The 27,463-nt window shown below is 43.2% G+C and overlaps 1 protein-coding gene across 3 annotated transcripts in view; it reads right to left on the reverse strand.

Moving 5' to 3' along the window:
• Positions 1–27,463, reverse strand: part of GALNT17 (polypeptide N-acetylgalactosaminyltransferase 17) — a 279,918-nt gene that overhangs the window by 43,084 nt on the left and 209,371 nt on the right. Inside the window, exon 1 of one of the 3 annotated variants that reach the window (XM_043499465.1) lies at positions 9,022–9,374. The exons of the other annotated variants lie outside the window; for them this stretch is intronic. Coding sequence (XP_043355400.1) covers positions 9,022–9,132 — 111 coding nt within the window. The 5' untranslated portion in view covers positions 9,133–9,374. Of the gene's footprint in view, positions 1–9,021; positions 9,375–27,463 lie in introns of those variants that run through there. 3 annotated transcript variants of the gene reach the window in all.

Here is a 27,463-nt window from a genome sequence, read left to right on the forward strand (position 1 = left end):
GATGGCAGAAAAAATGGGAACTGGGTTACTCAGTCAATAAAAGCTTTCAAATGTAGCCGGTTCTATAAGGGCTGAATGGCGAACCCCCAGCTCACACTGGTGAGCAGTTACTCACATAAGCGATTCCACTGAAGTCAGTGGTGTAGTTTTATAGCAATGAGCTGAGAATGACCAATTTAGGGCCTGACTGTGAACCCTTGATTGCCATTGGTCATCTGGTATGCAGTGGGGCTGCTCGTGAGTAACCGCCCACCAAAGTAAAAAGGAGACACAATCTGGATCTAAGTGGAATGAGTTTGGCAGTCTCAGCTCAGTCCCTGGTGATTTCATTCCAACTCTTAAATCTATTGGCTGCAGACCATAAAAAAAAGCATGAAAGACATTCCTGGTCCTCCATTGCCATCTGCAAATAATTACCTAGCAGTCCTAAAAATAATTAAGTGCAAATGGTAAGAGGGGGCAAAAATACTTTAGGTAAAGTCTTTTAACTTGACTTATTAGAGGCCTAAGTGAAGGAAAAAGATTCCAGGTATAGCAATTACCCACGTGTACCTATTGATAGGAAATTTCACCTCACAACTTTTCTTCAGTGCACACAACACGATTTTGTGCCCCAGATCTTGCCCTTTTAGCATGAGCCACAGGATTTATCTGCCTAAACTAGCAGCTGGCATGAGACACTCAACAGAAAAAGAATCACCATCTCGCTGTATGGGACCAGCTTAAGGACAAATGGAGAAAAGCTGCACTGCAGAGGCAATTTGCTGCACGTTTAATATTATTAAATGCTCAGGTACTACAGTAATGAGCACCAAAGAAACTTAAATGCCCAGATCTTGCCACCTTTACAGTATGTTGAAACATACATGTGATTGTTCAGAGACACACAAGGTGGATGAGATAATCTTTTATTGGACCAACTTCTGTCAGTGAAAGACCACAGAGTTCTTCTTCAGATCTAATTAAACTAGCATTTCCCTCAACAAACAGGTTGCAAGAACCCCAGTGCAGAAGGAATGTACCCCTATAAATAAGTGAAAGAGGTTTGTTTATGACTCTGTCCCAGACCAGGTAATACAGTGGAACTTAGATTAAAATGACCAAATCAAGACCCAGAAAACTGGCTGCCTGACTGGTCTTTAACCAAAGGTTGCACCAAAGGTGCTATTCTGGAGAGCACAATGGAATACATTAAGGGCACTGCTTAAGAAAGGGGTTTCTCCATGAGAAATAGAGTCCCTAGTGCAGGTTTCTGGGCCTGCTTTGCCACTCGCTCAGACCAGGGTGTATCAGGAGTAATTCCACTCAAGCCAATGCAGTTGCATTGTAAGTGAAGTGAGAAGACCATCAGACGATATACATCATGATGCTGGAGTAGGACCTCCAAAGCAGTGGTTAAAGGGAATACAAGGATTTGGGCGAGGTCACAGTCTTGTTAGCCATCTGTTTAAAGCCATTTCCCTGTGCCAGTCCTGCTTGAAGTCTCATCCACACCTCCTTTAGCACCACAGGTGAGCATGTGTTCACTGAAGTGTTTAAGCTTTGTGACTGTGCTGAAGATAAAAAAGGATCAGTGAACAAACACTTTAGTAAAAAGAAAAGGAGTACTTGTGGCACCTTAGAGACTAACAAATTTATTTGAGCATAAGCTTTCGTGAGCTACAGCTCACTTTATCGGATGCATTTTCCACCGAATGCATCCGATGAAGTGAGCTGTAGCTCACGACAGCTTATGCTCAAATAAATTTGTTAGTCTCTAAGGTGCCTCAAGTACTCCTTTTCTTTTTGCGAATACAGACCAACACGGCTGCTACTCTGAAACCAAACACTTTAGTGGATTTCTTGGTCCACACCCAAGTATGATTGGGCCACTTGGCGCTGGTGTGGTGTCTCATTTCTTTTGCTCAATTTTGTGAAGTGGGAGGATTAGCCTAGTGAAAGAGTTTGCTGAGTTGGTATCTAGTGCGATCTTTAGGACTAACTTTCACACTTTCCAATGTGAATCACGAGACTGGAATAAGTGAGATGGAGTGCTGATAACTTGCTTTATCCTACCATCACTGGAAACATAAAGCCCCCTTTTCTCTGCAATGGTGATTAACAGGGAGCAAAGGCAGATAAAGCCAAGGCACACAGTCTGTCTTAATGACAGGTTTCAGAGTAGCAGCCGTGTTAGTCTGTATTCGCAAAAAGAAAAGGAGTACTTGTGGCACCTTAGAGACTAACAAATTTATTAGAGCATAAGCTTTCGTGAGCTACAGCATCGCTCACGAAAGCTTATGCTCTAATAAATTTGTTAGTCTGTCTTAAAACTCCCTGGTCTGGCTGCTCTGCATCCCCAGCACAGTGGTCACTGTAAATGAGTCTGTCTAAAGAAGAAGGATAAGGACGTAAAGGAAAATAGGAAGATAAAGAGATGGGGAAAATGCCTGGCATGCTAAAAAGGGTGGTGGCCTATAAAGCTATTGCTTAGAACCAAAGTAGTAACAGATGAAAGGAGAAAGATTAACTTTTGTTATTCAATTTGATGAAGGCACTCGACTCACTTTGAGTGAACAATGCTTCTTGCTGAATATCATATAGAAAAGCATCAGCCGCAGTGTCTAAAGGGACCAAATGGAGGATTTTGAAGCTTGATTCCCAAAACTACATTAAGATTTACTCACTAAGCTAATCTATTTAAATGTCATAGCCTTTGAAGTTTTCTATTGCCTCAGTTTGCGGATTTGAGAGGAGGAGCACTGTCTTTAAAAAAACAAACAACCCCCCACCCCAAAACAAACAACATTTATTTAGTGATCCTGAAAGTTGTGGCTGCACAGACCTATAGAAGAAATGCAGCGCAGGCAAAGACAGTACAAACTTCCCCATACCTGGGGGAAGATGACCAGATGTCCAAATTTTATAGAGACTATCACAATATTTGGGGCTGTGTCTTATATAGATGCCTATTACCCCCCATCCCATCCCAATTTTTCACACTTGCTTTCTGGTCACTCCACCCATACCATGCATTGACAACGTACACCAAACTCTACTAGAGCAACCAACTCAATCCTCCATGACCATTCAGTTCCTGGACCTTGTTGAGGCTGGTGACAAGGGACGAAGTTGTGATGAAAGTGCTTTCCATGACACAGATGTTGTCCACTAGGAATTTGACTGAGTCCAAAATTCATTCCACATAGGCCAGCAATTATTCCCATAGCCCCATATGTCTGCAGAAACAGGTCCCTGACTCACAAAACATGCAACTTGGACAAACACTGGAAATTATGAGAACAGACAAAGGAGTAGAGTAGGAGGAAAGAAAAGGAGGAAGAGGATCAACTGAAACAGCAGCTAAGTAGGTAGATAGAATCAAAGGAGGGAGTCCTTGAGATAAAAGAAAAGAAGTACTTGTGGCACCTTAGAGACTAACAAATTTATTAGAGCATAAGCTTTCGTGAGCTACAGCTCACTTCATCGGATGCATTTGGTGGAAAAAACAGAGGAGAGATTTATATACACACACACAGAGAACTTGAAACAATGGGTTTATCATACACACTGTAAGGAGAGTGATCACTTAAGATAAGCCATCACCAACAGCAGGGGGGGGAAGGAGGAAAACCTTTCATGGTGACAAGCAGGTAGGCTAATTCCAGCAGTTAACAAGAATATCAGAGGAACAGTGGGGGGTGGGGTGGGAGGGAGAAATACCATGGGGAAATAGTTTTACTTTGTGTAATGACTCATCCATTCCCAGTCTCTATTCAAGCCTAAGTTAATTGTATCCAGTTTGCAAATTAATTCCAATTCAGCAGTCTCTCGTTGGAGTCTGTTTTTGAAGCTTTTTTGTTGAAGTATAGCCACTCTTAGGTCTGTGATCGAGTGACCAGAGAGATTGAAGTGTTCTCCAACTGGTTTTTGAATGTTATAATTCTTGACTGTCTGATTTGTGTCCATTCATTCTTTTACGTAGAGACTGTCCAGTTTGGCCAATGTACATGGCAGAGGGGCATTGCTGGCACATGATGGCATATATCACATTGGTAGATGCGCAGGTGAACGAGCCTCTGATAGTGTGGCTGATGTGATTAGGCCCTATGATGGTATCCCCTGAATAGATATGTGGACAGAGTTGGCAACGGGCTTTGTTGCAAGGATAGGTTCCTGGGTTAGTGGTTCTGTTGTGTGGTGTGTGGTTGCTGGTGAGTATTTGCTTCAGATTGGGGGGCTGTCTGTAAGCAAGGACTGGTCTGTCTCCCAAGATCTGAGAGAGCGATGGCTCGTCCTTCAGGATAGGTTGTAGATCCTTGATGATGCGTTGGAGGGGTTTTAGTTGGGGGCTGAAGGTGATGGCTAGTGGCGTTCTGTTGTTTTCTTTGTTGGGCCTGTCCTGTAGTAGGTGACTTCTGGGTACTCTTCTGGCTCTGTCAATCTGTTTCTTCACTTCAGCAGGTGGGTACTGTAGTTGTAGGAATGCATGATAGAGATCTTGTAGGTGTTTGTCTCTGTCTGAGGGGTTGGAGCAAATGCGGTTATATCGTAGCGCTTGGCTGTAGACAATGGATCGAGTGGTATGATCTGGATGAAAGCTAGAGGCATGTAGGTAGGAATAGCGGTCAGTAGGTTTCCGATATAGGGTGGTGTTTATGTGACCATCGCTTATTAGCACCGTAGTGTCCAGGAAGTGGATCTCTTGTGTGGACTGGTCCAGGCTGAGGTTGATGGTGGGATGGAAATTGTTGAAATCATGGTGGAATTCCTCAAGAGCTTCTTTTCCATGGGTCCAGATGATGAAGATGTCATCAATGTAGCGCAAGTAGAGTAGGGGCATTAGGGAACGAGAGCTGAGGAAGCGTTGTTCTAAGTCAGCCATAAAAATGTTGGCATACTGTGGGGCCATGCGGGTACCCTATCGCAGTGCCGCTGATTTGAAGGTATACATTGTCACCAAATGTGAAATAGTTATGGGTCAGGACAAAGTCACAAAGTTCTGCCACCAGGTTAGCCGTGACAGTATCGGGGATACTGTTCCTGACGGCTTGTAGTCCATCTTTGTGTGGAATGTTGGTGTAGAGGGCTTCTACATCCATAGTGGCTAGGATGGTGTTTTTAGGAAGATCACCAATGGACTGTAGTTTCCTCAGGAAATCGGTGGTGTCTCGAAGATAGCTGGGAGTGCTGGTAACGAAGGGCCTGAGGAGGGAGTCTACATAGCCAGACAATCCTGCTGTCATGTATACCTTCAAATCAGCGGCACTGCGATGGGTACCCGCATGGCCCCACAGTATGCCAACATTTTTATGGCTGACTTAGAACAACGCTTCCTCAGCTCTCGTTCCCTAATGCCCCTACTCTACTTGCGCTACATTGATGACATCTTCATCATCTGGACCCATGGAAAAGAAGCTCTTGAGGAATTCCACCATGATTTCAACAATTTCCATCCCACCATCAACCTCAGCCTGGACCAGTCCACACAAGAGATCCACTTCCTGGACACTACGGTGCTAATAAGCGATGGTCACATAAACACCACCCTATATCGGAAACCTACTGACCGCTATTCCTACCTACATGCCTCTAGCTTTCATCCAGATCATACCACTCGATCCATTGTCTACAGCCAAGCGCTACGATATAACCGCATTTGCTCCAACCCCTCAGACAGAGACAAACACCTACAAGATCTCTATCATGCATTCCTACAACTACAGTACCCACCTGCTGAAGTGAAGAAACAGATTGACAGAGCCAGAAGAGTACCCAGAAGTCACCTACTACAGGACAGGCCCAACAAAGAAAACAACAGAACGCCACTAGCCATCACCTTCAGCCCCCAACTAAAACCCCTCCAACGCATCATCAAGGATCTACAACCTATCCTGAAGGACGAGCCATCGCTCTCTCAGATGTTGGGAGACAGACCAGTCCTTGCTTACAGACAGCCCCCCAATCTGAAGCAAATACTCACCAGCAACCACACACCACACAACAGAACCACTAACCCAGGAACCTATCCTTGCAACAAAGCCCGTTGCCAACTCTGTCCACATATCTATTCAGGGGATACCATCATAGGGCCTAATCACATCAGCCACACTATCAGAGGCTCGTTCACCTGCGCATCTACCAATGTGATATATGCCATCATGTGCCAGCAATGCCCCTCTGCCATGTACATTGGCCAAACTGGACAGTCTCTACGTAAAAGAATGAATGGACACAAATCAGACGTCAAGAATTATAACATTCAAAAACCAGTTGGAGAACACTTCAATCTCTCTGGTCACTCGATCACAGACCTAAGAGTGGCTATACTTCAACAAAAAAGCTTCAAAAACAGACTCCAACGAGAGACTGCTGAATTGGAATTAATTTGCAAACTGGATACAATTAACTTAGGCTTGAATAGAGACTGGGAATGGATGAGTCATTACACAAAGTAAAACTATTTCCCCATGGTATTTCTCCCTCCCACCCCACCCCCCACTGTTCCTCTGATATTCTTGTTAACTGCTGGAATTAGCCTACCTGCTTGTCACCATGAAAGGTTTTCCTCCTTCCCCCCCCCTGCTGTTGGTGATGGCTTATCTTAAGTGATCACTCTCCTTACAGTGTGTATGATAAACCCATTGTTTCATGTTCTCTGTGTGTGTGTATATAAATCTCTCCTCTGTTTTTTCCACCAAATGCATCCGATGAAGTGAGCTGTAGCTCACGAAAGCTTATGCTCTAATAAATTTGTTAGTCTCTAAGGTGCCACAAGTACTTCTTTTCTTTTTGCGAATACAGACTAACATGGCTGCTACTCTGAAACTTGAGATAAAAGACATTGTGAAAGACCTCAGATACTGATGAGTGGACATATGAAAAATAGACACTGGCTTTTAGTCACTCACTTCTAAAGCTGGTTAAAAAATGGCAGTTATTTTCCACAGGAAATGTTCAACATTTCCTGCAAATATTTTTCAGTTTTTCAACAAAAACCCTAAGTCTAAAATATTTTTTATTTCAGAAAACCTGAAACTTTTACCAAACACAAATGAATTTTTACCATGAATATGTATTTGACTCACTTCCAACTTGAGTATTATGGTCTAAGTATCTTGGTCCTGTCTCAGCACAGGGCTAGATGACCTCTCGAGGTACTTTCTAGTCTTACATTTCCATGACTCTAAAACGCAGTGACCTAGTAGTGAAAAATTGCATATTCCACACCCATTTCGCAGAACCTCTTGAAACAGTTAATTCATGAACAAAACCACCTAGACAAATACAGCGACACTAATGTCTACAGGATTAGCAATTCTACCACACTTAGATGCCACCAGTAATGGGCATTCTACAAATGGATTAAATACTGTAGACAGATGTTTGATTTGTTTTTCTTGAGCCTAAGACTACACTCCTAGAGGCTATTTTATTTTTTTTAATCCAAAAATGAAACATTAATGAGCACTCTGGATTGCATTAGTGCATCAAAACAACCCCCCCGCACCATCATGGCTCTTATAAAATCATCGTTAAAAAATTTAGCCTGTTTTAGTCAAAATATTTTACGTGTTCAGTATTCGTGTACACTTACAGTTGCCAATTATCACTTACTAGCAGAGACATCTGGAGTACCTCACATTCTTACTTGTGAACTCCTTTATTCATTCCGTGGAAACACTTGATTCTAATTGTCTATTACAGGCGGGTAAACAAAATGCATTTCCAATAGGACGCCCACATAATGCATGTGAGAGACTACATACCAGATGAATCAGCCAGAATGGAAACTACTAGCTAGATTCAGAATACCTAGATAGTTTGGGGTATGATTTCCAAATAGTACACCAGATTCTAGGGCAGTAGTGAAATCTTACTGGGAATAAGTATGTGGCAGAATTTTAGCCAAAATTCTAACATTTGGCTTTGACTAATCTTCAGAGGCACCTCTCGCTGCACAAGTATCTACAGCATAGCTGAATGTGAGTGCTGCTTATCTCAGTGTCTTGGCAGTTTTCACAGGGATCTGGCACAGTTTGGGGTCAAGGAGAAGTTAGAAAGAGGCCCCATTTCCTTGTTATCCTTCCCTGGAGAATTTCATGTCCGACTCTCTTCCCTGCTACTCTTCTCTCACCCAGTATCAGAGACAATTAAAAGCCCCCAAAATTAAATGGAAGATTTGTGCACATACTGGTCCAGATCCTCAGCTCATGTAAATTGGCCCTGATTTACACCAGTTGAATATATGGCCGTGTGTCTGTTGGATGAGATTTAAAAAGTGATGTTCCGGCCACTTGTGATCATTAGTGTTCCTATGACAATTTTTATAAGAAAAGGGATGTTAACCATCGGTGGGCTGGCCGAACACAAGCTCATGTGAATAGTCAGCCTGGCTAAACTCAATTCAGTTCTTCTTAACTTCCTCTCCTAAACTACTGGGCAGGATTGCTGTATGCTGCTCAACAGTTACTGTGTTCAAAACAGAGAAGGCTGCATTTTCATGGTGGGTGAAATGATCCCTGCATATAGTTTGTAACACAACACTGGTATCCGTCAGGATGAAAGGCTCTATATTAACTTAAGTGAGTGTTATCCACACATCACTTTGAAAATAAATTCCTTCAGTTATCAAAGGCACAATAAATCATTTAGAAGCGTTTGTTATCTGAAACTCAATTATAGTCGGAGCACCCACACTGCCAACACATACATTTATTAGTCCTACTGCTACTGCCAAAAGTACAGGGAAAATCATAATGGTTGGTCAGCTAAAATAAAGAGTTGCTTTGTACTATTTAAACAAGTGTTCTGTAGCCCCAATTCCCTCATGCCTGCTTTATAAAGTGAGTTGCTTAATTAGCCCTTGATGAGGTATTGCAAACATTAATAACCGAAGCTACAGCGATGAAAGAGCCTGTAATTAAGCATTCTGCTGCTGCCTGGTTCTGCAAATAAGCTCTTTGAGACTTTAAAAAAAACCCAAACCCTCAAATTAAAGGCAATCTGAAAATGAGTTTTGTGACGGGAGTGTCTACTCACCACTGTACAGCTCCTCCTCTTGGAAGTTCTGGGATTTAGCTCGGCCAGGCCAATGCCCCTTCCCTCTCTCTGTGGTCCCTCTCCTTTCAGGAGCTGCAGCCTCCTCTTCATGACTCAGCCTTCTAGCCAGGCCATGAAGTGGTTTCCCCTTCTGCGGTGGTCTTTCTAAGTCTCTCTCCACAAGCAACATCTGACAATCCTCATACCCACTGCCCTGACTATGTCACTCCTGCTGTCTTCCTATTTGCTGCCCTTAGCGGTAGCGCTCTCCGGTGGCTGGTGGGGGAACCCAGGGCCTCCCTCTATTATGAGTTCTACTGCACAGCCTCGTCATGAACACTTAATATCTGCACCTATATGAACATCACTGTTCAGAGCCCTAGACTCCTTCCCCCTTACCTAAGGAGAAGGACTACATATTTCCTCCCTGCCTCTTGTCCTCCTGGCTTTATAGAAGCCGCACCTATACCCTCACAGGTAAGCTTCCTTCTAATTAGCTCCCTCCACACAGCCTAAATCTCCCCCATTTGCAGCTTAATTGGCTAGTTGAGACCACCGCTCCTAATTCAGCTCTGGCAGGGCTGGTGTGGGGAGCACGTTCCCCAAACTGAAGGGTATTTATATGTTTAATTTTTACACAGCCCCCATCCTCCTTTACAGAGGCTTCTCTGTCCATGGCCAGACACCATATGAAGATAGTCAAAGGGTATGTCTACACTACAAAATTAGGTCGAATTTATAGAAGTCGGTTTTGTAGAAAGTGTTTTTATACAGTCGATTGTGTATGTCCCCACAGAAATGCTCTAAGTGCATGTAGTCAGCGGACTGTGTCCACAGTACCGAGGCAACTGTCGACTTCCGGAGCGTTGCACTGTGGGTAGCTATCCCACAGTTCCCGCAGTCTCCGCCGCCCATTTGAATTCTGGGTAGAAATCCCAGTGCCTGATGGGGCTAAAACATTGTCATGGGTGGTTCTGGGTACATATCATCAGGCCCCCATTCCCTCCCTCCCTCCGTGAAAGCAAGGGCAGACAATCGTTTTGCGCCTTTTTTCTTGAGTTACCTGTGCAGACACCATATCACGGCAAGCATGGAGCCCGTTCAACTAACTGTCACCGTATGTCTCCTGGGTGCTGGCAGACGTGGTACTGCATTGCTACACAGCAGCAGTTTATTGCCTTTTGGCAGCAGACAGTGCAGTATGACTGGTAGCTGTCGTCGACATAGTCCTGGGTGCTCTTTTAACCGGGCGCTTGGGCAAACATGGGAGTGACTCAGCCAGGTCATTTCCCTTGTTTCGTCTCATGGCGATTGAGTCCTACTGGCAGTGCACTGTCTTTTGATCTGCAGCTAGCAGAAGAAGATGGTCAGTAGTCATATTGCACCGTCTTCTGCTGAGCATCCAGGAGATGACAATGGCTAGCGGTCGTACTGCACAGTCTGCTGCCAGCAAGATGTATAAAGATAGATGAAGTGGCTCAAAACAAGAAATAGACCAGATTTGTTTTGTATTCATTTTCTCCTCCCTCCCTCTGTGAAATCAATGGCCTGCTAAACCCATTTTTGTGTTCTATCCTTGAGGTTTTGAGTTCTATCCTTGAGGGGGCCATTCAGTTTCTCGCAAAGCCACCCCCTTTGTTGATTTTAATTCCCTGTAAGTCAACCCTGTAAGCCATGTCGTTAGTCGCCCCTCCCTCTGTCAGGGCACTGGCAGACAATTGTTCCACGCCTTTTTTCTGTGCAGACGCCATACCGCGGCAAGCATGGAGCCCGCTCAGACCACTTTGGCAATTAGGAGCACATTAAACACCACATGCATTATCCGGCAGTATATGCAGCACCAGAACCTGGCAAAGCGAAACTGGGCGAGTAGGCGACATCAGAGTGGTGATGAGAGTGATGAGGATATGGACACAGACTTCTCTCAAAGCACGGGCCCTGGCAATGTGGGCATCATGATGCTAATGGGGCAGGCTCATGCGGTGGAACACCAATTCTGGGCCTGGGAAACAAGCACAGACTGGTGGGACCGCATAGTGTTGCAGGTCTGGGATGATTCCCAGTGGCTGCGAAACTTTCGCACGCGTAAGGGCACTTTCATGGAACTTTGTGACTTGCTTTCCCCTGCCCTGAGGCGCAAGAATACCAAGATGAGAGCAACCTTCACAGTTGAGAAGCGAGTGGCAATAGCCCTGTAGAAGCTTGCAATGCCAGACAGCTACCGGTCAGTCGGGAATCAGTTTGGAGTGGGCAAATCTACATTGTGGGCTGCTGTGATGCAAGTAGCCAACGCAATCAAAGATCTGCTGATATCAAGGGTAGTGACCCTGGGAAATGTGCAAGTCATAGTGGATGGTTTGCTGCAATGGGATTCCCTAACTGTGGTGGGGCCACAGACGGAACTCATATCCCTATCTTGGCACTGGAGCACCAAGCTGGCGAGTACATAAACCGCAAGGGGTACTTTTCAATAGTGCTGCAAGCACTGGTGGATCACAAGGGACGTTTCACCAACATCAACGTGGGATGGCCGGAAAAGGTACATGATGCTCGCATCTTCAGGAACTCTGGTCTGTTTCAAAAGCTGCAGGAAGGGACTTTCTTCCCAGACCAGAAAATTACCATCGCGGATGTTGAAATGCCTATAGTTATCCGTGGGGACCCAGCCTACCCCTTAATGCCATGGCTCATGAAGCCATACATAGGCAGCCTGGACAGTAGTCAGGAGCTGTTCAACTACAGGCGAGCAAGTGCAGAATGGTGGTAGAATGTGCATTTGGACGTTTAAAAGCGCGCTGGTGTAATTTACTGACTCGGTTAGACCTCAGCGAAACCAATATTCCCACTGTTATTACTGCTTACTGTGTGTTCCACAATATCTGTGAGAGTAAGGGTTAGACGTTTATGGCGGGGTGGGAGGTTGAGGCAAATTGCCTGGCTGCTGGTTACACATAACCCGACAGCAGGGCGGTTAGAAGAGCACAGGAGGGCGCAGTGCGCATCAGAGAAGCTTTGAAAACCAGTTTCATGACTGGCCAGGCTACGGTGTGAAAGTTCTGTTTGTTTCTCCTTGATGAAACCCCCCACCCCTTGGTTCACTCTACTCCCCTGTAAGCTAACCACCCTTCCCACCTCCCTTCGATCACTGCTTGCAGAGGCAATAAAGTCATTGTTGCTTCACATTCATGCATTCTTTATTAATTCATCACACAAATAGGGGGATAACTACTAAGGTAGCCCAGGAGGGGTGGTGGAGGAGGGAAGGACAAGCCACACAGCACTTTAAAAGTTTAAAACTTTAAAATTTATTGAATGCCAGCTTTCTGTTGCTTGGGCAATCCTCTTGGTTGGAGTGGCCGGAGGCCCCCCCACTGCGTTCTTGGGCATCTGGGTAAGGAGGCTATGGAACTTGGGGAGGAGGGCAGTTGGTTACACAGGGGCTGTAGCGGCTGTCTGTGCTCCTGCTGCCTTTCCTGCAGCTCAACCATACACTGGAGCATATTAGTTTGATCCTCCAGCAACCTCAGCATTGAATCCTGCCTCCTCTCATCATGCTGCCGCCACCTTTCAGCTTCAGCCTTCTCTTCAGCCCGCTACTTACTCTCTTCAACCCGCCTCCTCTCCTCCCAGTCATTTTGTGCTTTCCTGCACTCTGACATTGTCTGCCTCCACGAATTCATCTTTGCTCTGTCAGTGGGGAGGACAGCATGAGCTCAGAGAACATTTCATCACGAGTGCATTTTTTTCGCCTTCTAATCTTCGCTAGCCTCTGGGAAGGAGAAGATCCTGTGATCCTTGAAACACACGCAGCTGGTGGAGAAAAAAAAAGGGTCAGTGGTATTTAAAAAGACACATTTTATAGAACAATGGGTACACTCTTTCATGGTAAACCTTGCTGTTAACATTACATGCATAGCACATGTGCTTTCGTTCCAAGGTTGCATTTTGCCTTCCCCCAGCGCGTGGCTAGCCCCTCCATCCTCCCATGGCTAACAGCGGGGAACATTTCTGTTCAGCCACAGGCAAACAGCCCAGCAGGAACAGGCACTTCTGAATGTCCCCTTAAGAAAAGCACCTTATTTCAACCAGGTGACTATGAATGATATCACTCTCTAGGATAACACAGAGAGATAAAGAACGGATGTTGTTTGAACGCCAGCAAACATACACTGCAATGCTTTGTTCTACAATGATTCCCAAGTACGTGCTACTGTCCTGGAGTGGTAAAGTGTCCTACCATGGTGGATTGAATAAGGCTGCCCTCCCCAGAAACCTTTTGCAAAGGCTTTGGGAGTATATCCAGGAGAGCCACGAATGCCAGGGCAAATTAATCATTAAACATGCTGGCTTTTAAACCTTGTATAGTATTTTAAAAGGTACACTCACCAGAGGTCCCTTCTCCGTCTGGTGGGTCCGGGAGGCAGCCTTGGGTGGGTTCGGGGGGTACTGGCTCCAGGTCCAGGGTGAGACACACCCTGGCTGTCGGGAAAACCGGTTTCTCTGCTTGCTTGCGGTGAGTTATCTACAACCTCCTCCTCATCATCTTCCTCGTCCCCAAAACCTGCTTCTATGTTGCCTCCATCTCCATTGAAGGAGGCAAACAACACGGCTGGGGTAGTGGTGGCTGAACCCCCTAAAATGGCATGCAGCTCATCATAGAAGCGTCATGTTTTGGGCTCTGACCCGGAGCAGCTGTTAGCCTCTCTGGTTTTCTGGTAGGCTTGCCTCACCTCCTTAAGTTTAAAGCGGCACTGCTTTGGGTCCCTGTCCTGGCCTCTGTCCTTCATGCCCTGGGAGATTTTGACAAATGTTTTGACATTTCAAAAACTGGAACATAGTTCTGATAGCACGGATTCCTCTCCCCATACAGTGATCAGATCCCATACCTCCCATTTAGTCCATGCTGGAGCTCTTTTGCGATTCTGGGACTCCATCATGGTCACCTCTCCTGATGAGCTCTGCATGGTCACCTGCAGCTTGCCATGCTGGCCAAACAGGAAATTGAAATTCAAAAGTTTGCGGGCCTTTTCCTGTCTACCTGGCCAGTGCATCTGAGTTGAGAGTGCTGTCCAGAGCGGTCACAATGGAGCACTCTGGGATAGCTCCCGGAGTCTAATTGTGTCCACAGTACCCCAAATTCGACCCAGCAAGGCTGATTTCAGCGCTAGTCCCCTTGTCGGGGGTGGAATAAGGAAATCGATTTTAAGAGCCCTTTAAGTCGAAAAAGGGCTTCGTTGTGTGGACAGGTGCAAGGTTAAATCGATTTAACGCTGCTAAATTTGACCTCAACTCCTAGTGCAGACCAGGGCAAAGGAATGTATCCTGAACAGATTAAAGAGGAGGAAGATGGTAGGATCTTCCTGAAGTAACAGGCATTCCAAACAACACAAGTCTCATTTAAAAAAAGGAATGCCTCCTTCTACATTAGGTGATTTTTCTACCAAGTCCTTCTGAAAACTTGGTCTCATGTCGCATACAAAGACCAGGTCCAGGATAGCACCTCACAAAAGGTTCTGTGCTGGTTTATCTTGACATGTGTTTTGTTTTCATTTAGGAGAAGGAGAGCATTGTCTAGCAGTTACAGATTATGTAGAGAGTAAGGGTCATCTTCCTGACTTTGCAACAGACCCCCTGCTTGACCCTGGGCAAGACACTTAACCTGAGTGCACTTCAGTTTTCCTTATTTGCACCCTAGGGAGCTATTAGTGGTGTAATGTCTGTAAAACATTGTAAGACCTTTGAGGTGAAGCTATTAGAGAAGAGCAATATCTACAGGAATACTTCACTTGATCATGGTAAGCACACCATACAGAATAACTTCTAAGAACAATAAATTCTTAGTCATGAGAGACCTCACTGTGGCATTCCTGTGTTGCAGTGTTTGCTGAGGAGTGGGTGAGGCTGGATTAATTTTTGTGGAATCTAATTGGCTGAGAAGTGAAACGAGAATTAGGAAGGTTCTGCTGCACGGGACAGAATTTAACTTGTCAAGAGTACAACATATAACCTGCCTGAAGGTTATTTTGGGTATTTGCACGGGAAGCCCCTTGGTAATGCCCATAATATTATATATGCAGTGTTGCTAAGCCTGCAAGGATGACAGTCAGTATACTAACACAACCTTACTTACAGGTTTCAGAGTAGCAGCCGTGTTAGTCTGTATTCGCAAAAAGAAAAGGAGTACCGGTGGCACCTTAGAGACTAACAAAAGTCTCCTCTGTTTTTTCCACCAAATGCATCCGATGAAGTGAGCTGTAGCTCACGAAAGCTTATGCTCTAATAAATTTGTTAGTCTCTAAGGTGCCACCGGTACTCCTTTTCTTTTTACAACCTTACTTGTAATCATTCGCTAGGGCTCAGGAAGCCACATGGTTTGTATTAATAGCAAATGCATATTATTATTTTTATTATTTGTATTACAGTAGTGCCTCAAAATCCCAACTGAGACTGGAGGCCCCAGGATGCTAAGGGCAATACAAACACACACTGAGCGACACAAAGAGCTCAGAGTTGAAAAAGGAAACACAAACACAAGGCGAGAAAAAGGAAGCATTGACATGCCCATTTTACAGGGGAGCAAATGAGGCACAGTGATAAGCAGTGACTTGCGTGAGGTCCCGGAGGAAGACCTGGGCAGAGCCAGCAACTGAACCCAGAGCTTGAGTGCCAGTTCAGTAACTAGACCATGGGCCACCCTACCACTAGTCCAAAGAGTGATATGTCTGATGTATGGTTTCAGAGTAGCAGTGTTGGTCTGTATTCGCAAAAAGAAAAGGAGGACTTGTGGCACCTTAGAGACTAACAAATTTATTTATATCTGATGTATGTTCCAGAAGTGCATAGTTTTAATCACAGTGAAGACCCATCACTAGGAGATGGTGTGTTTGATCCCTTAGTGGGAGGGGAGTTGGGACAAGCCTTGCATTACTTTCCTGCCCCCCTCCTCTGGAACAAAGGAGCAGGTGAGTCTGGCCATTTGTGGGTCCCAGCAAGAGCCAGCCAGCCAGCCCTCCCCGACAGAGGGATGACCGTCTAGAAGGGGGCTGGTGTGGAGTCGAAGAGGGGAGGGATGGAGAAATCTTGGGGAGGATTCCTTTCCCCATTCCCTTCCCCATCAGAAAAACAGCCATTTCTATCATGAGGCTCACAGACAATACTCAGTTTGTCCTACAGTGGAAATGTGATGCGATTGTTTCGTTTCAGGAAATTTATGATGTCCCTGGAATGGGATATAGACTTGGACTTGGCCAAGAAGTTAGACGGTACTGAATATCCCCGGGGATGGGGGGGTGGGGGAGTCCTTTCAAGTTGGTTCAATGGATTAGCAAAAACCAACATTTACCCTCAGAGGCTATTACAGCTCTGACAGGGGAAAAGGCAGAGAAAGTGATTTGTCATTCTGGTTCTGTATTTACAGCTTAGATAAGCTTTGCTGCCTTTCAGCACACACACACACACACACACACACACAGGACAGATCCTCAGCTGGTGTAAATTACTGTAGCTCCATAGATCTGGCCAGGCTAACAGTGACACACAGCATATGCATCCGATGAATGAAGTGAGCTGTAGCTCACGAAAGCTTATGCTCTAATAAATTTGTTAGTCTCTAAGGTGCCACAAGTACTCCTTTTCTTTTTGCGAATACAGACTAACACGGCTGCTACTCTGAAACCTGACATAGCATATGCTTTCCCCTTCTATTTTAACTGCCATTCTTCCCTAATCCTGTGTCCCCCCTCCACACACACACACCAAAGCAGATGTGGCTTTTGCAGTAATTGTTACAGAGTAGCAGCCGTGTTAGTCTGTATTCGCAAAAAGAAAAGGAGTACTTGTGGCACCTTAGAGACTAACAAATTTATTAGAGCATAAGCTTTCGTGAGCTACAGCTCACTTCATCGGATGCATTTGGTGGAAAAAACAGAGGAGAGATTTATATACACACGCACAGAGAACATGAAACAATGGGTTTATCATACACACTGTAAGGAGAGTGATCACTTAAGATAAGCCATCACCAACAGCAGGGAGGGGAAAGGAGGAAAACCTTTCATGGTGACAAGCAGGTAGGCTAATTCCAGCAGTTAACAAGAATATCAGAGGAACAGTTAATGATTCTTTGCATGCATCAGAAACCAGGATTAGGAAAGCAACGGAGCCAGACAGAGACAGATGTAGAAAGCTCTGGTTCTGTAGCGCAAAGAGGCCAATCCTGCAAGGTAATGAGCACCGTCACCTCCATTCGCTGCCAACATCAGGCCCTATATTTTTAACAGAACAAATGGTTCCTTGCACAGAAGAATTCAATTACAGCCCTGGAATGCTCTCTCTCACAAAGCTGCATGCAGACAGGCCCATCCATTTCTGCCCACAATTAGCAGAGTGGAAAAAAAATATATATTGAAATCGAGGCTCCTGAAAGAAAACCTCATTCTCTACTGACCAAAATTCATATTCGGCTTCCAGACAAAGGCCATTGCCAATCCATCAGCCTATCTGTCAGCATTAGCCAAACCAGTCTGAACAAGTGTTTAAAGTGCAAGATGCTGAACTTGGTGAAAACTTGAAACTGACAAGAGCGGGCGGCTGGAAGGGGAAAGGAAACAGGTGCGTGTAGCAATGGGAGGTTATGGAGTTGCACAGAAAGAACAATATAATCTAAATAACACTGAAGCCAAGCGATCGTCTCTGCAATGTGCTCTAGCTTGAATTTGGTTTCCTGCATTTTCATCTCTCTTCACGTATTTTCACTCCATTTATTTAAAAAAAGCCCTTTTAATGAGTAATCCTGACATTAGCGGAGGCTTTTGGAACATGTTAATGATGATGAACCTGCTAATGAGAGTGAAGAAACTGAAGCTCTTGTAGTTTTCCATAAAGTAAATTCTTCTGCGACAAATGCTTTTTTTTTTTTAATTCCTAATACTTAAAGCTTCAAGCTCAATATTATGAGAAAGGTGAAGCAGCGTGACAGGGTTCATTTATTCTGCTTTGTGTTTCACTTCTGAGACTTCTCTAGAACTGAGACTGCTAATCAGAATGTCCTTTCAGATGTGTGGTGACTTTCTATGCGACCCAGTTGACGTTTGTTCATTAAAGATTTAACTGTGGCCATGAAGCTTATTTTATTCAGGGCTTCAGGCAAGTCCCAAAGCGAGATGATTTTTTTTTTTTCTTTCCTGGCAATCCACCAGCTCCAAGCAGTTCTCAGGTATGTGATGGAAACAATATAGACCCGGGGCATCAGCACCGCTGCTGCAACTCAGGAGGAGTTTAAATACGAACAGGACGACGCTGTGTACTCTGTGCAATCTGACTACTTTAACTGACTGCTGGATACATTGTGATGGCTGTTAGAAGGAGAAATGATGCTTTGGGGGGAAAAAAGCCACAGCGGAGAAGCATCTTTCCTCTGTGCAAAGAGCAGGGCAGGACCCCTGAAGAACGCTGGGAAAGTGATAGTAACATACCTAGTTTTTTATTTCTAAGGTACTCGAACAGCTGTCTTTACTATTTTTAATGTATTTATCTTCACAACACCCTTGTGAGACAGGTAAGTGCTATTACTCCCATATACAGATGGGAAACTGAAGCACAGGGGCACTCAATGACTTGCCCACAGTCACAAAGGGAGTCTTTGATGGAGCAGAGAATGAACCTGGGTCCCCTAAATCCAAGACTAATGCCCTAGCCAGTGAACCAGTCTTTGTTAGCGTATCTCAGCCAATGATTTCAAAGTGATTAACACATAAAATATTATTACTCTCATTTTACTGATGATGAGCCTGAGACACAGAGAGATGAGGTGACTTGTCACACAGTCAGCCAGGTCCCTTGACTCATATTCCAGTGCCCTGTCCACTCACACTCTCTCTCTCTTTGGATGAGCAGACAATTAACACACCAGTCATGGATCACTTTCCCAAAGATACATGGTTTTGAGCAGATAAATAAGAGTTTCCAGGTCCACTCATAGTTGGCTACTGCCATGATATACTGTAGATTTCTTATTTTATCCCAAACCAGATTGCTTATCCCTCTGTAACGTAAGTTCTTTGATTTATTAACCCAGCCCTTCACCCATCCTTCTGTACAAAGAAGTGTTTTATGCAACAGATCCAGAGTTGAAGCCAGGTGTCATCGTTACTGACCACTCTTTGTAAAAGATCCGTTGCTTACAGAACTCAAAATGAATGTGTCTGTTCTTCTGCTGGCAAATATAAAGTCTGAGAGTCAATTGGAGTTCATACTCTCTGCAACAACGACAGAGAAAAATGGTGTCAGAGACAGCCAAGGAGCTAACTTTTGGCTGTTATAATTATGGGGGCGGGGGGAATGGCTTAAGCTAGTTGGGTGTAAGAGTTGGATATTTTTCTGTATCAGCTTGAACTTCATAAAGATTACAAGGAATAATCAAACTGCAAACATTTTAGCACTTTGCTCTAGTTATTTTAACTATATATAAAAGTTTCCATAAAAAAGTATTACAAGAAACCAGACTTTGAGAAAATATACACAAGCTTCCATTTAATTACACCTTTTGTTTTTGATAGGCAAAATGCCTGAAACAGTGGTGTGTGTCTGTCATTTTCCCTGATAGTGTTGGCAACTGTTCAAATGCCCCAAAAGCACGACCAGCATGGTTACAAAGGAATGTTGCGAGTGATTAATATTACATACTGGTTGACCTGCTCTAATTATTAAGCTGTTTTCCCAGATAAAATCAGAAAACCTTTCATTCTCACCTTAACTTGCATGTTATTCACCTGCATATTCCATGTTTATTACCACATTCACATTAGAATAATTAGGCTAAGGACTGAATGTAAAATTGAATTTCATTTCCTAATTGCTGTTCTATACTTTAATTATAGTCTAATAATTTTTATATTAACTAGAGCTTAGCCTAGCTGTGCCAAGTTGCGACTTTTTTTGTGTGCGCGCAAAGTTTTCTGCAAAAATATTTCTTTGAGGTAATTTTTTCAGCTCCAAAGTTTTGCTTTTGCATGAAATGTCGGGGTGATGGATTTTTTTCAGATTGATTCATTGAAAAGTCAGTGCTGGGTGAAACTGTGAACAGAAGAAGAGATGGGACAGCTGCCATTTTGAGATTTTCGTTTTGTGGGCAAAGAGTGGGAGAGGCAGGGAGGGAAATACTTAATATATTTCCAGAAATGGCTACGGTTTTCAAACAAGTGCTTTTGTGCTTCCTCCACATGGCATTCCTCATACTTGGAAGGAGCTCCCTATAAAAATCCCAAAGCTGCGTCACTGTCCTCCTTCAAGTCCCTCTTTAAAACTCTCATTTGCTGTGCTGCCTACAAAAAAACTTGACAACAGGCAGTTGGAGTGCTGAGACCACTGGCTGTCATGCTGACCCATATTGTCTTGTAATTTCCTTTTGCTCCACTTCTCTCTATATTCACCCGTTGTTTCTTGTTTTATATTTAGATAGCTCTTTGGAGTAGGGGACCATCCTTATGTTCTGTATATGTACAGCACCTAGCACAATTAGTCCATGACTGTGCTACCCCAATAAAAAATAAACAAACAAACAAACAAACATACATCATTTTGTGCGTGTGTGTACGCATGCACCACTGCCCTATATTGGGTAGAATCAGAAGTTCTCACCTTTGTGTCACAGAGCCTACAGCTGCTGGAAATTCTTCTGTACTTCATATGGTAGGGGGCACTGCTTGTTGGGATAGAGGTTCTGATTGTATAAAACAGAGCTGAAAAGTTTTACAGAAAGTCTGCACCAGTTTTTCTTTTGACACAGGAAGGAGTCTGTAACTGGCACAGTTTTTCCGCCTCCTGAAGCACTATGTGAAACTCATGAAAAAGTTTCCACATTGAAAAATAATAGTTTCATTGTTTTATTCCAGGCAATTTTGCAGCTAGTTCAATGAAACATGGAAAAATTGGAATGAGCTCATTTTCACTCAGTAATTGGACCTTTTTCCCCACAAGTGAACAGTTCGCAGATCGTGGTTTATTTTTAGGTAAAATTGGGTCCATTTTCTAGTGCACATCAACATTCAAAAAAGTAAAATCAAATTCCAAGTATCTACTTTCATTGCAAATAGTTCACACATTTCTAAGAGTTAAACCTCCAATTCCCTTTCAGGAATGTCATATCTGGCTTTGCCAAACAGATTTCATAGTCCAGGCAAGGCACATCATTTAAAGTGGGTTTAGGAGGTTGAAATGTGTTTTTAACTTCTAGAGAAGCTTCATGAGAGCTCTCAGAATTGGAAAAAACAACAAGGAGTCCGGTGGCACCTTAAAGATTAACAGATTAATGTGAGCATAAGCTTTCGTGTGTGAAAACCCCACTTCTTCAGATGCAGGATCTTATTTCAACCTCTTCAGGCACTGAGAAATTACAAACCTCGACTGAAATCAACCTATCTCCAATACTACAGAAACAAGACAAAAAACACCCAAGGAACCTAACAATGTATTATCTTTTGCTCGTATAGGCAGGAAAATACATGAAATTCAGCAGTGCAAAACTGAAGTAAGGGAAAATTCAGAAGTTTGGAGTGAGTTTTGCTTCAAGGTTTTTGGTACAAGCCCACTAAAAAAAGCTTGTATGACCCTATGGGGATGTTTTTCCTTTACGTCTTTTGTGGACAGCAGACAGGAGGTGGGTCTGAGGAAGGTTCTGAGCAAAAGCTCTCCAGTGAAGAAAGGAGAGATAGACAATAGTTATGGGGGGGAACACCATTCAGGGTTAAAAGAAAGTGCCTCTATCTCTGATTCTCACTATTGTCACAGAATAAAACACCTTTTAGCTGAAGCTGCTCAGGAAGTGATCTGATTCTCTCAGTGACTTCAGTAGGCCATAAAGTTCATTTTTCCTTGTTTTGTTCCAGGTGTCTGAAATTAGAATTTTAGGGCCAGAGTATGATCTCATTTATTCTGGCCTATTGACCTGGTGACACCATTTTCATAGATCACAATCATCTACATTACACCAATTTAATGGAGACCAGAATCTGGTTCTTAGATCAGACATGCTTTTTCCCCGAACTACAACTTTTCCAAATGGCATTTCTCCAGAGTGCTCAGACTCGCATTACTTTTTACTGTTTGAGATTTTCTTTCCTGGTTTTAGTGTTAGAGAGAGGTTTTGCGATGTCAGAAAGAAAGTCTGTTTTTTCACTTCTCCTAATAAGCTCGCACTGTGATATGGAAAACAGTTCTACTGCAAAGCAATCTCTAAAGGAAGACCCCACTTTGAGGGATTTTTCTTTTGCTTCCTAATCATTTCAGTATGCTAATTCTTCCCATTAATGATCACTCACTGCATCTGGTCTGTTAGACAGTGATTGTCACTTGAAACGATTTCCTATATATCAGACACACTTATTCTGGCAGGGAATTTGATCTCCTGTAATGCAATTGCCCTAAATTGGGTAAAACAAACAGTGTTAGTTCTGGGTTGTTTATGCCTACTGTATTGTAAACATATGGCATAAAAATATTCCCTTATGATCTGAAATTAGGGGTAGCCTAACATGATACCCCACAAAAGATGTGAAATTTGGAAGATGCAATGACTAAAAGCATCCTTTGTTCCGATAAGGTGGCTCAGAATCAGATTTCTATGTTTAGCAATGGATAAGCCAGATAATTTGTTCTGCAAATCAGGAACAGATAAGTACAGGTGGTGGAATTAGGTGTGCTGCCGCATCCCACCCCCCCCGGCTTGAACTAGTAACAACAACTCAAATACATAATTTCCTCCTTCATCCCCCCTACCTCCCCACACACACTATAAAAATTGCTCCGGCACTACTGCAGATAAGAAAACTGCAGGGAGAAAAATGTGCTAAATAATTAAACCATCCTTCTATAGGTATCAAATTTTGTTTAAAATAGTTTAAACAAATACTTAAAAAAGAAGAAGACATAACTGAATATGCACTATTGTGTGCAGTCAATAGACAGTCTTTAAAAAAATCTTTTACTTTCAAGGAGAAATAATATAGTGAAAAACAACAGTCTGCCTTCCGTTCGGGAAATAATCTGTCTTTTAGTAAGTAATCCATCATTCCAAACTCCTCATTCTTTCAAGTAATCATTTAGAATTCACAGTTTATTAATTTGACAGCGCATCTCATCTACATAGTATGTTAAAAAGCTTACATTTAATCAGAAAATCAGCACCACAGCTTGCTGAACAATGGCACCTTCTCTTGCTCCTTTGATTTAACTGATTTCAACACGCTTATGAAGGTCCTTTATTTATATGCAGATAGTGCAAGTTAATGCAAAACACATTAACTAATCTTAAATGCCACATTGGCGAGTAATAGAGCTGGGCAAGCTATTCGTAGGGAATAACTTATCCAATGTATTTAGCCCCATTTTTCTGCTTATGAATTTTCAGCAAACAGATACATATAATTGTTTTATGAGCTCTTTATGTTAACATACTGTAACCCAGGGGTATTAGCATGAGCTGTATTGCAGTTGTACTTAGGAGTGCCAATCATAGCCCAGGATTCATTATGCTAGGCACTGTACATAATCAGAACAATAAGATGACCCTGCTCCATACAGTTTATAAGCTAAGTAATAATAGTAGCAAACCGTAGGGCAATTGTTGAACTAATCATTTCAACTATGTATTCTACTGTTCATTATTTGTGGTCTGTGATTGGTTGCTTCAATTACCAAAGACAATTGGTATTGTCTCAGCTCCTTGAACTGATGACTAAAACTGCATAAAATGAGGATGAACACCGTTGGTGCAAATAATATTTGCTAATGGATACCCTGGATCATCAGCAAATAGTGGTATTTGCATGAAAAGTAGCTGTTCCCCAATGTCACTCATCTGAATGAGAGCCCAGGAGCACAAATGTTAGTGGAAAAACTACCGTAATCTAAACCGTTATTTGTAATTCGAGGAAGAGATTTTCAAAAATTGCTTAAGGGATTTCGATTCACAATTCCCTTTAATTTTAAGGGGAATTGGGAAACCAAATTCCTTAGGCAGCTTTGAAAAACCCAGCATGAATATCTGAATATTGAACATTATTTTGCAATATTCACCAAATTCTAGCTGGATTTGTATACACATGGTAGTCATTTTATAAAAAGATTCAGTTGTATGCTGGTAGATTATTAACAGTAAAAGGAAATGTAACATTGCACCCGTAGGTGGGTCATCATCAGCATGGATTGACTCTGGGATCTCTGATTCTAAATGCTCAGTTAGACGAGGCAGTAAGTAGGTTCATCAACCTCTATATGAAGACCTCCCACCACTAGAGAGGGATAGAGTGTCACACTGAGCAAGTGTAAGTTACATAAAATAGGAAGCAAATGTGCGCTGAGACATCAGGGTATGGTGGAACTGTATTAGAGACAATCTCCCACAGTTCTCCTGGTCACATTTTGTATTAGGTTCACATGCATAAAGGGTTAATAAATTATGAATACATCTTATAAGTATGTTACAGACACAAGCAGTATGTGTCACAGGAAGCAGGCTGGTGCTAGCCCATTGGGGGCCCCAAGCAGGAATATTTTTGTGTCCCCCTCCTGGCCGCACATTAATAATTAATAGGTGGCCCCCTTCAGCTGCTCGGGTGCCTAAGCAAGTGTTTAGTCTGCTTATGCCTACTGCTGACTTTTTTCTATTAGAAAATTATAAGCACATCTGTAGAAGGTGTTAGAGATAGTTGTAACTAACCGGTTGAAGTTTATAACAATCAATCACCCATTGATTAAAAGATCTTCTAAGCATTCATTATTCCTTCATACATCATTTATAAATGGAAACTTACTATAAAATATGCTATTGTGATAATATAAAAATGAGTTTCTCACCTAGAGTTCCATTACAGCCGCAGTAGGCATATAGGGGGAGAATAGATTTAATAGATTCTTGTGCTTTTAGGGAAAATTAATATTGAATTCAGTTGAGCTTACTTTTTATTTTTCAAACATTGCACACAAATAATTTTCGTGACTGTATTTCCCCAGCATCCCACTGTATAAATCAGAGTGCTGGGAAAACATACAACAACATGATGCTGCATCTAGCACCCTTGCTTCCCCATAGATCATGTTAGAAAACACTGCTGGCTGCCTCATTAGCAGGAAAAGAGGAGCCAAATACATTGTTGGAATATGAATATTCCTGAAATATGGCATGCTTTCAGAGCGAAGTGTTTTGTTACTTTTCTATTAGACCTTCCAACCGTATACATTTACAATATCAACACTGCACAGACTACTAATCCATAAAATGTCATAGACCACCGGCCCATGATTGGATAGGATAAAAGATCATTGTATGGGCTTCGTTCATTTTCTGGAAGAAGTGACAAGAGATGTCCAGTTGTGAAAAGTTTAGCAGAGCTTCTACTGGCATTTGGCTCAGCTGATAGATCTGGTGGAAAGATAAGGAGAGACCTGATGGAAGTCTTTATGGTCATGTGTGGGATGCATACACAGAGGCACAAGATGGAACTCAAGATGGGTGACAGTGGACGAGAAGCTGGATATGAGTCAGCAGTGTGCCCTTGTTGCCAAGAAGGCCAATGGCATTTTGGGTTGTATAAGTAGGGGTATAGCGAGCAGATCGAGGGACGTGATCGTTCCCCTCTATTCGACACTGGTGAGGCCTCATCTGGAGTACTGTGTCCAGTTTTGGGCCCCACACTACAGGAAGGATGTGGATAAATTGGAAAGAGTACAACGAAGGGCAACGAAAATGATTAGGGGTCTAGAGCACATGACTTATGAGGAGAGGCTGAGGGAGCTGGGATTGTTTAGTCTGCAGAAGAGAAGAATGAGGGGGGATTTGATAGCTGCTTTCAACTACCTGAAAGGGGGTTTCAAAGAGGATGGCTCTAGACTGTTCTCAATGGTAGCAGATGACAGAACGAGGAGTAATGGTCTCAAGTTGCAATGGGGGAGGTTTAGATTGGATATTAGGAAAAACTTTTTCACTAAGAGGGTGGTGAAACACTGGAATGCGTTACCTAGGGAGGTGGTAGAATCTCCTTCCTTAGAGGTTTTTAAGGTCAGGCTTGACAAAGCCCTAGCTGGGATGATTTAACTGGGACTTGGTCCTGCTTTGAGCAGGGGGTTGGACTAGATGACCTTCTGGGGTCCCTTCCAACCCTGATATTCTATGATTCTATGATTCTATGAACTCAGAGCCCAGGGAGAAGGGAAGCGACCTTGGCTATAAGAGTCTGTCCTCTGCAGTGCCTGCACCAGGGAAATCTTCCTCTGGCTAGATCTGGAGCTTTTATCCCTCTTTGGCCTTTTAACTCAGCTGACCTCACCCAAAAAGCCCAGATATCCAACTGGGGAGGTTCCACTAACTGATTAAGTCTGCTTCTAGTGCCTAGTCATCAATTGGCTAACACAACAAATCAACTTCCACTTGTTAAAGTAGTGAATCCTATAGAGCTGAAAGATCAGTGAGGTGGGGCTAGCCACAAGAACAAATCGAGACACCGCTGGATAAACTGAGTTGCTTTTAGGAAAAATTCCTAAATCTGCCTAACTCTCCCCAGTATCTTCCGCACTTGAAATCCTTAATGCAAACAAACATGTTGGAGATCAAAGTTATGCCACACACACTTGAATAGCTAACACTGCAAAGAAACAAGAAAAGATCTCAAGGTCACACCTGTGGAAGGTGGGGATGCGGTGGGAGGGAAGAACCATCTAAGTGTTTAGAATCATGGGTTTTATCAAATCCTGGCTATGCATGTGAACCGGAGGACATAATTGAATTTCTGTGTATCTCAGTTTCCACAACTGTAAAATGGGAATAATGGCCCAATCTCATCACCACCAAAGCCAATGGAAAGATTCCCATTCACTTCAGTGGAAACTGGATTAGGCTCACGCTCTCTTTTACTGTGGCTACCTCATAGCTTTGTAAAGAACAAGAACATTATCTGATGCAAAGTCGTACCTGTAGAGGTGCAACCTATTATCATCATCATCGATCTCAAAATCAACAGGAGCATCCAATTCCACTAGGACTGATGATTTAATTTAATCACCATCCGTGAAAATTAATTGAAAGAACGAGCAAATATGAAAACAGAGGCTTAAAGACTGCTCAAATGCTAAGGGAAAATATAGCTTTAGACACTTTATTAAATCATTAGCACCCAAAAGAGTTGTTATTATTGTCACAGGTAGGCAGCCTCAAGCATCTGACTGAGACTTTGAGAATGGAATGCTCTAATGCCAACATCTTAATTTTATTTATAATATCTGTGCTTTAGCAATTAGAGCACAGTCCTGTTTTGCCAATGAAACAGTGTCACTATGGCTCACTGACCAGATGATAAAAGAATGATGACATGATTATACATCCACATACCATCCAGTCCTCGCTTAGGCCTTGCCCACCCGGTGTCCTAGTGTGCACCAGCAGAGGTGTAAA

The sequence above is a fragment of the Dermochelys coriacea genome, chromosome 17, assembly GCF_009764565.3.
Source record: "Dermochelys coriacea isolate rDerCor1 chromosome 17, rDerCor1.pri.v4, whole genome shotgun sequence".
In the NCBI taxonomy this organism is placed as follows: Eukaryota; Metazoa; Chordata; order Testudines; family Dermochelyidae; genus Dermochelys; species Dermochelys coriacea.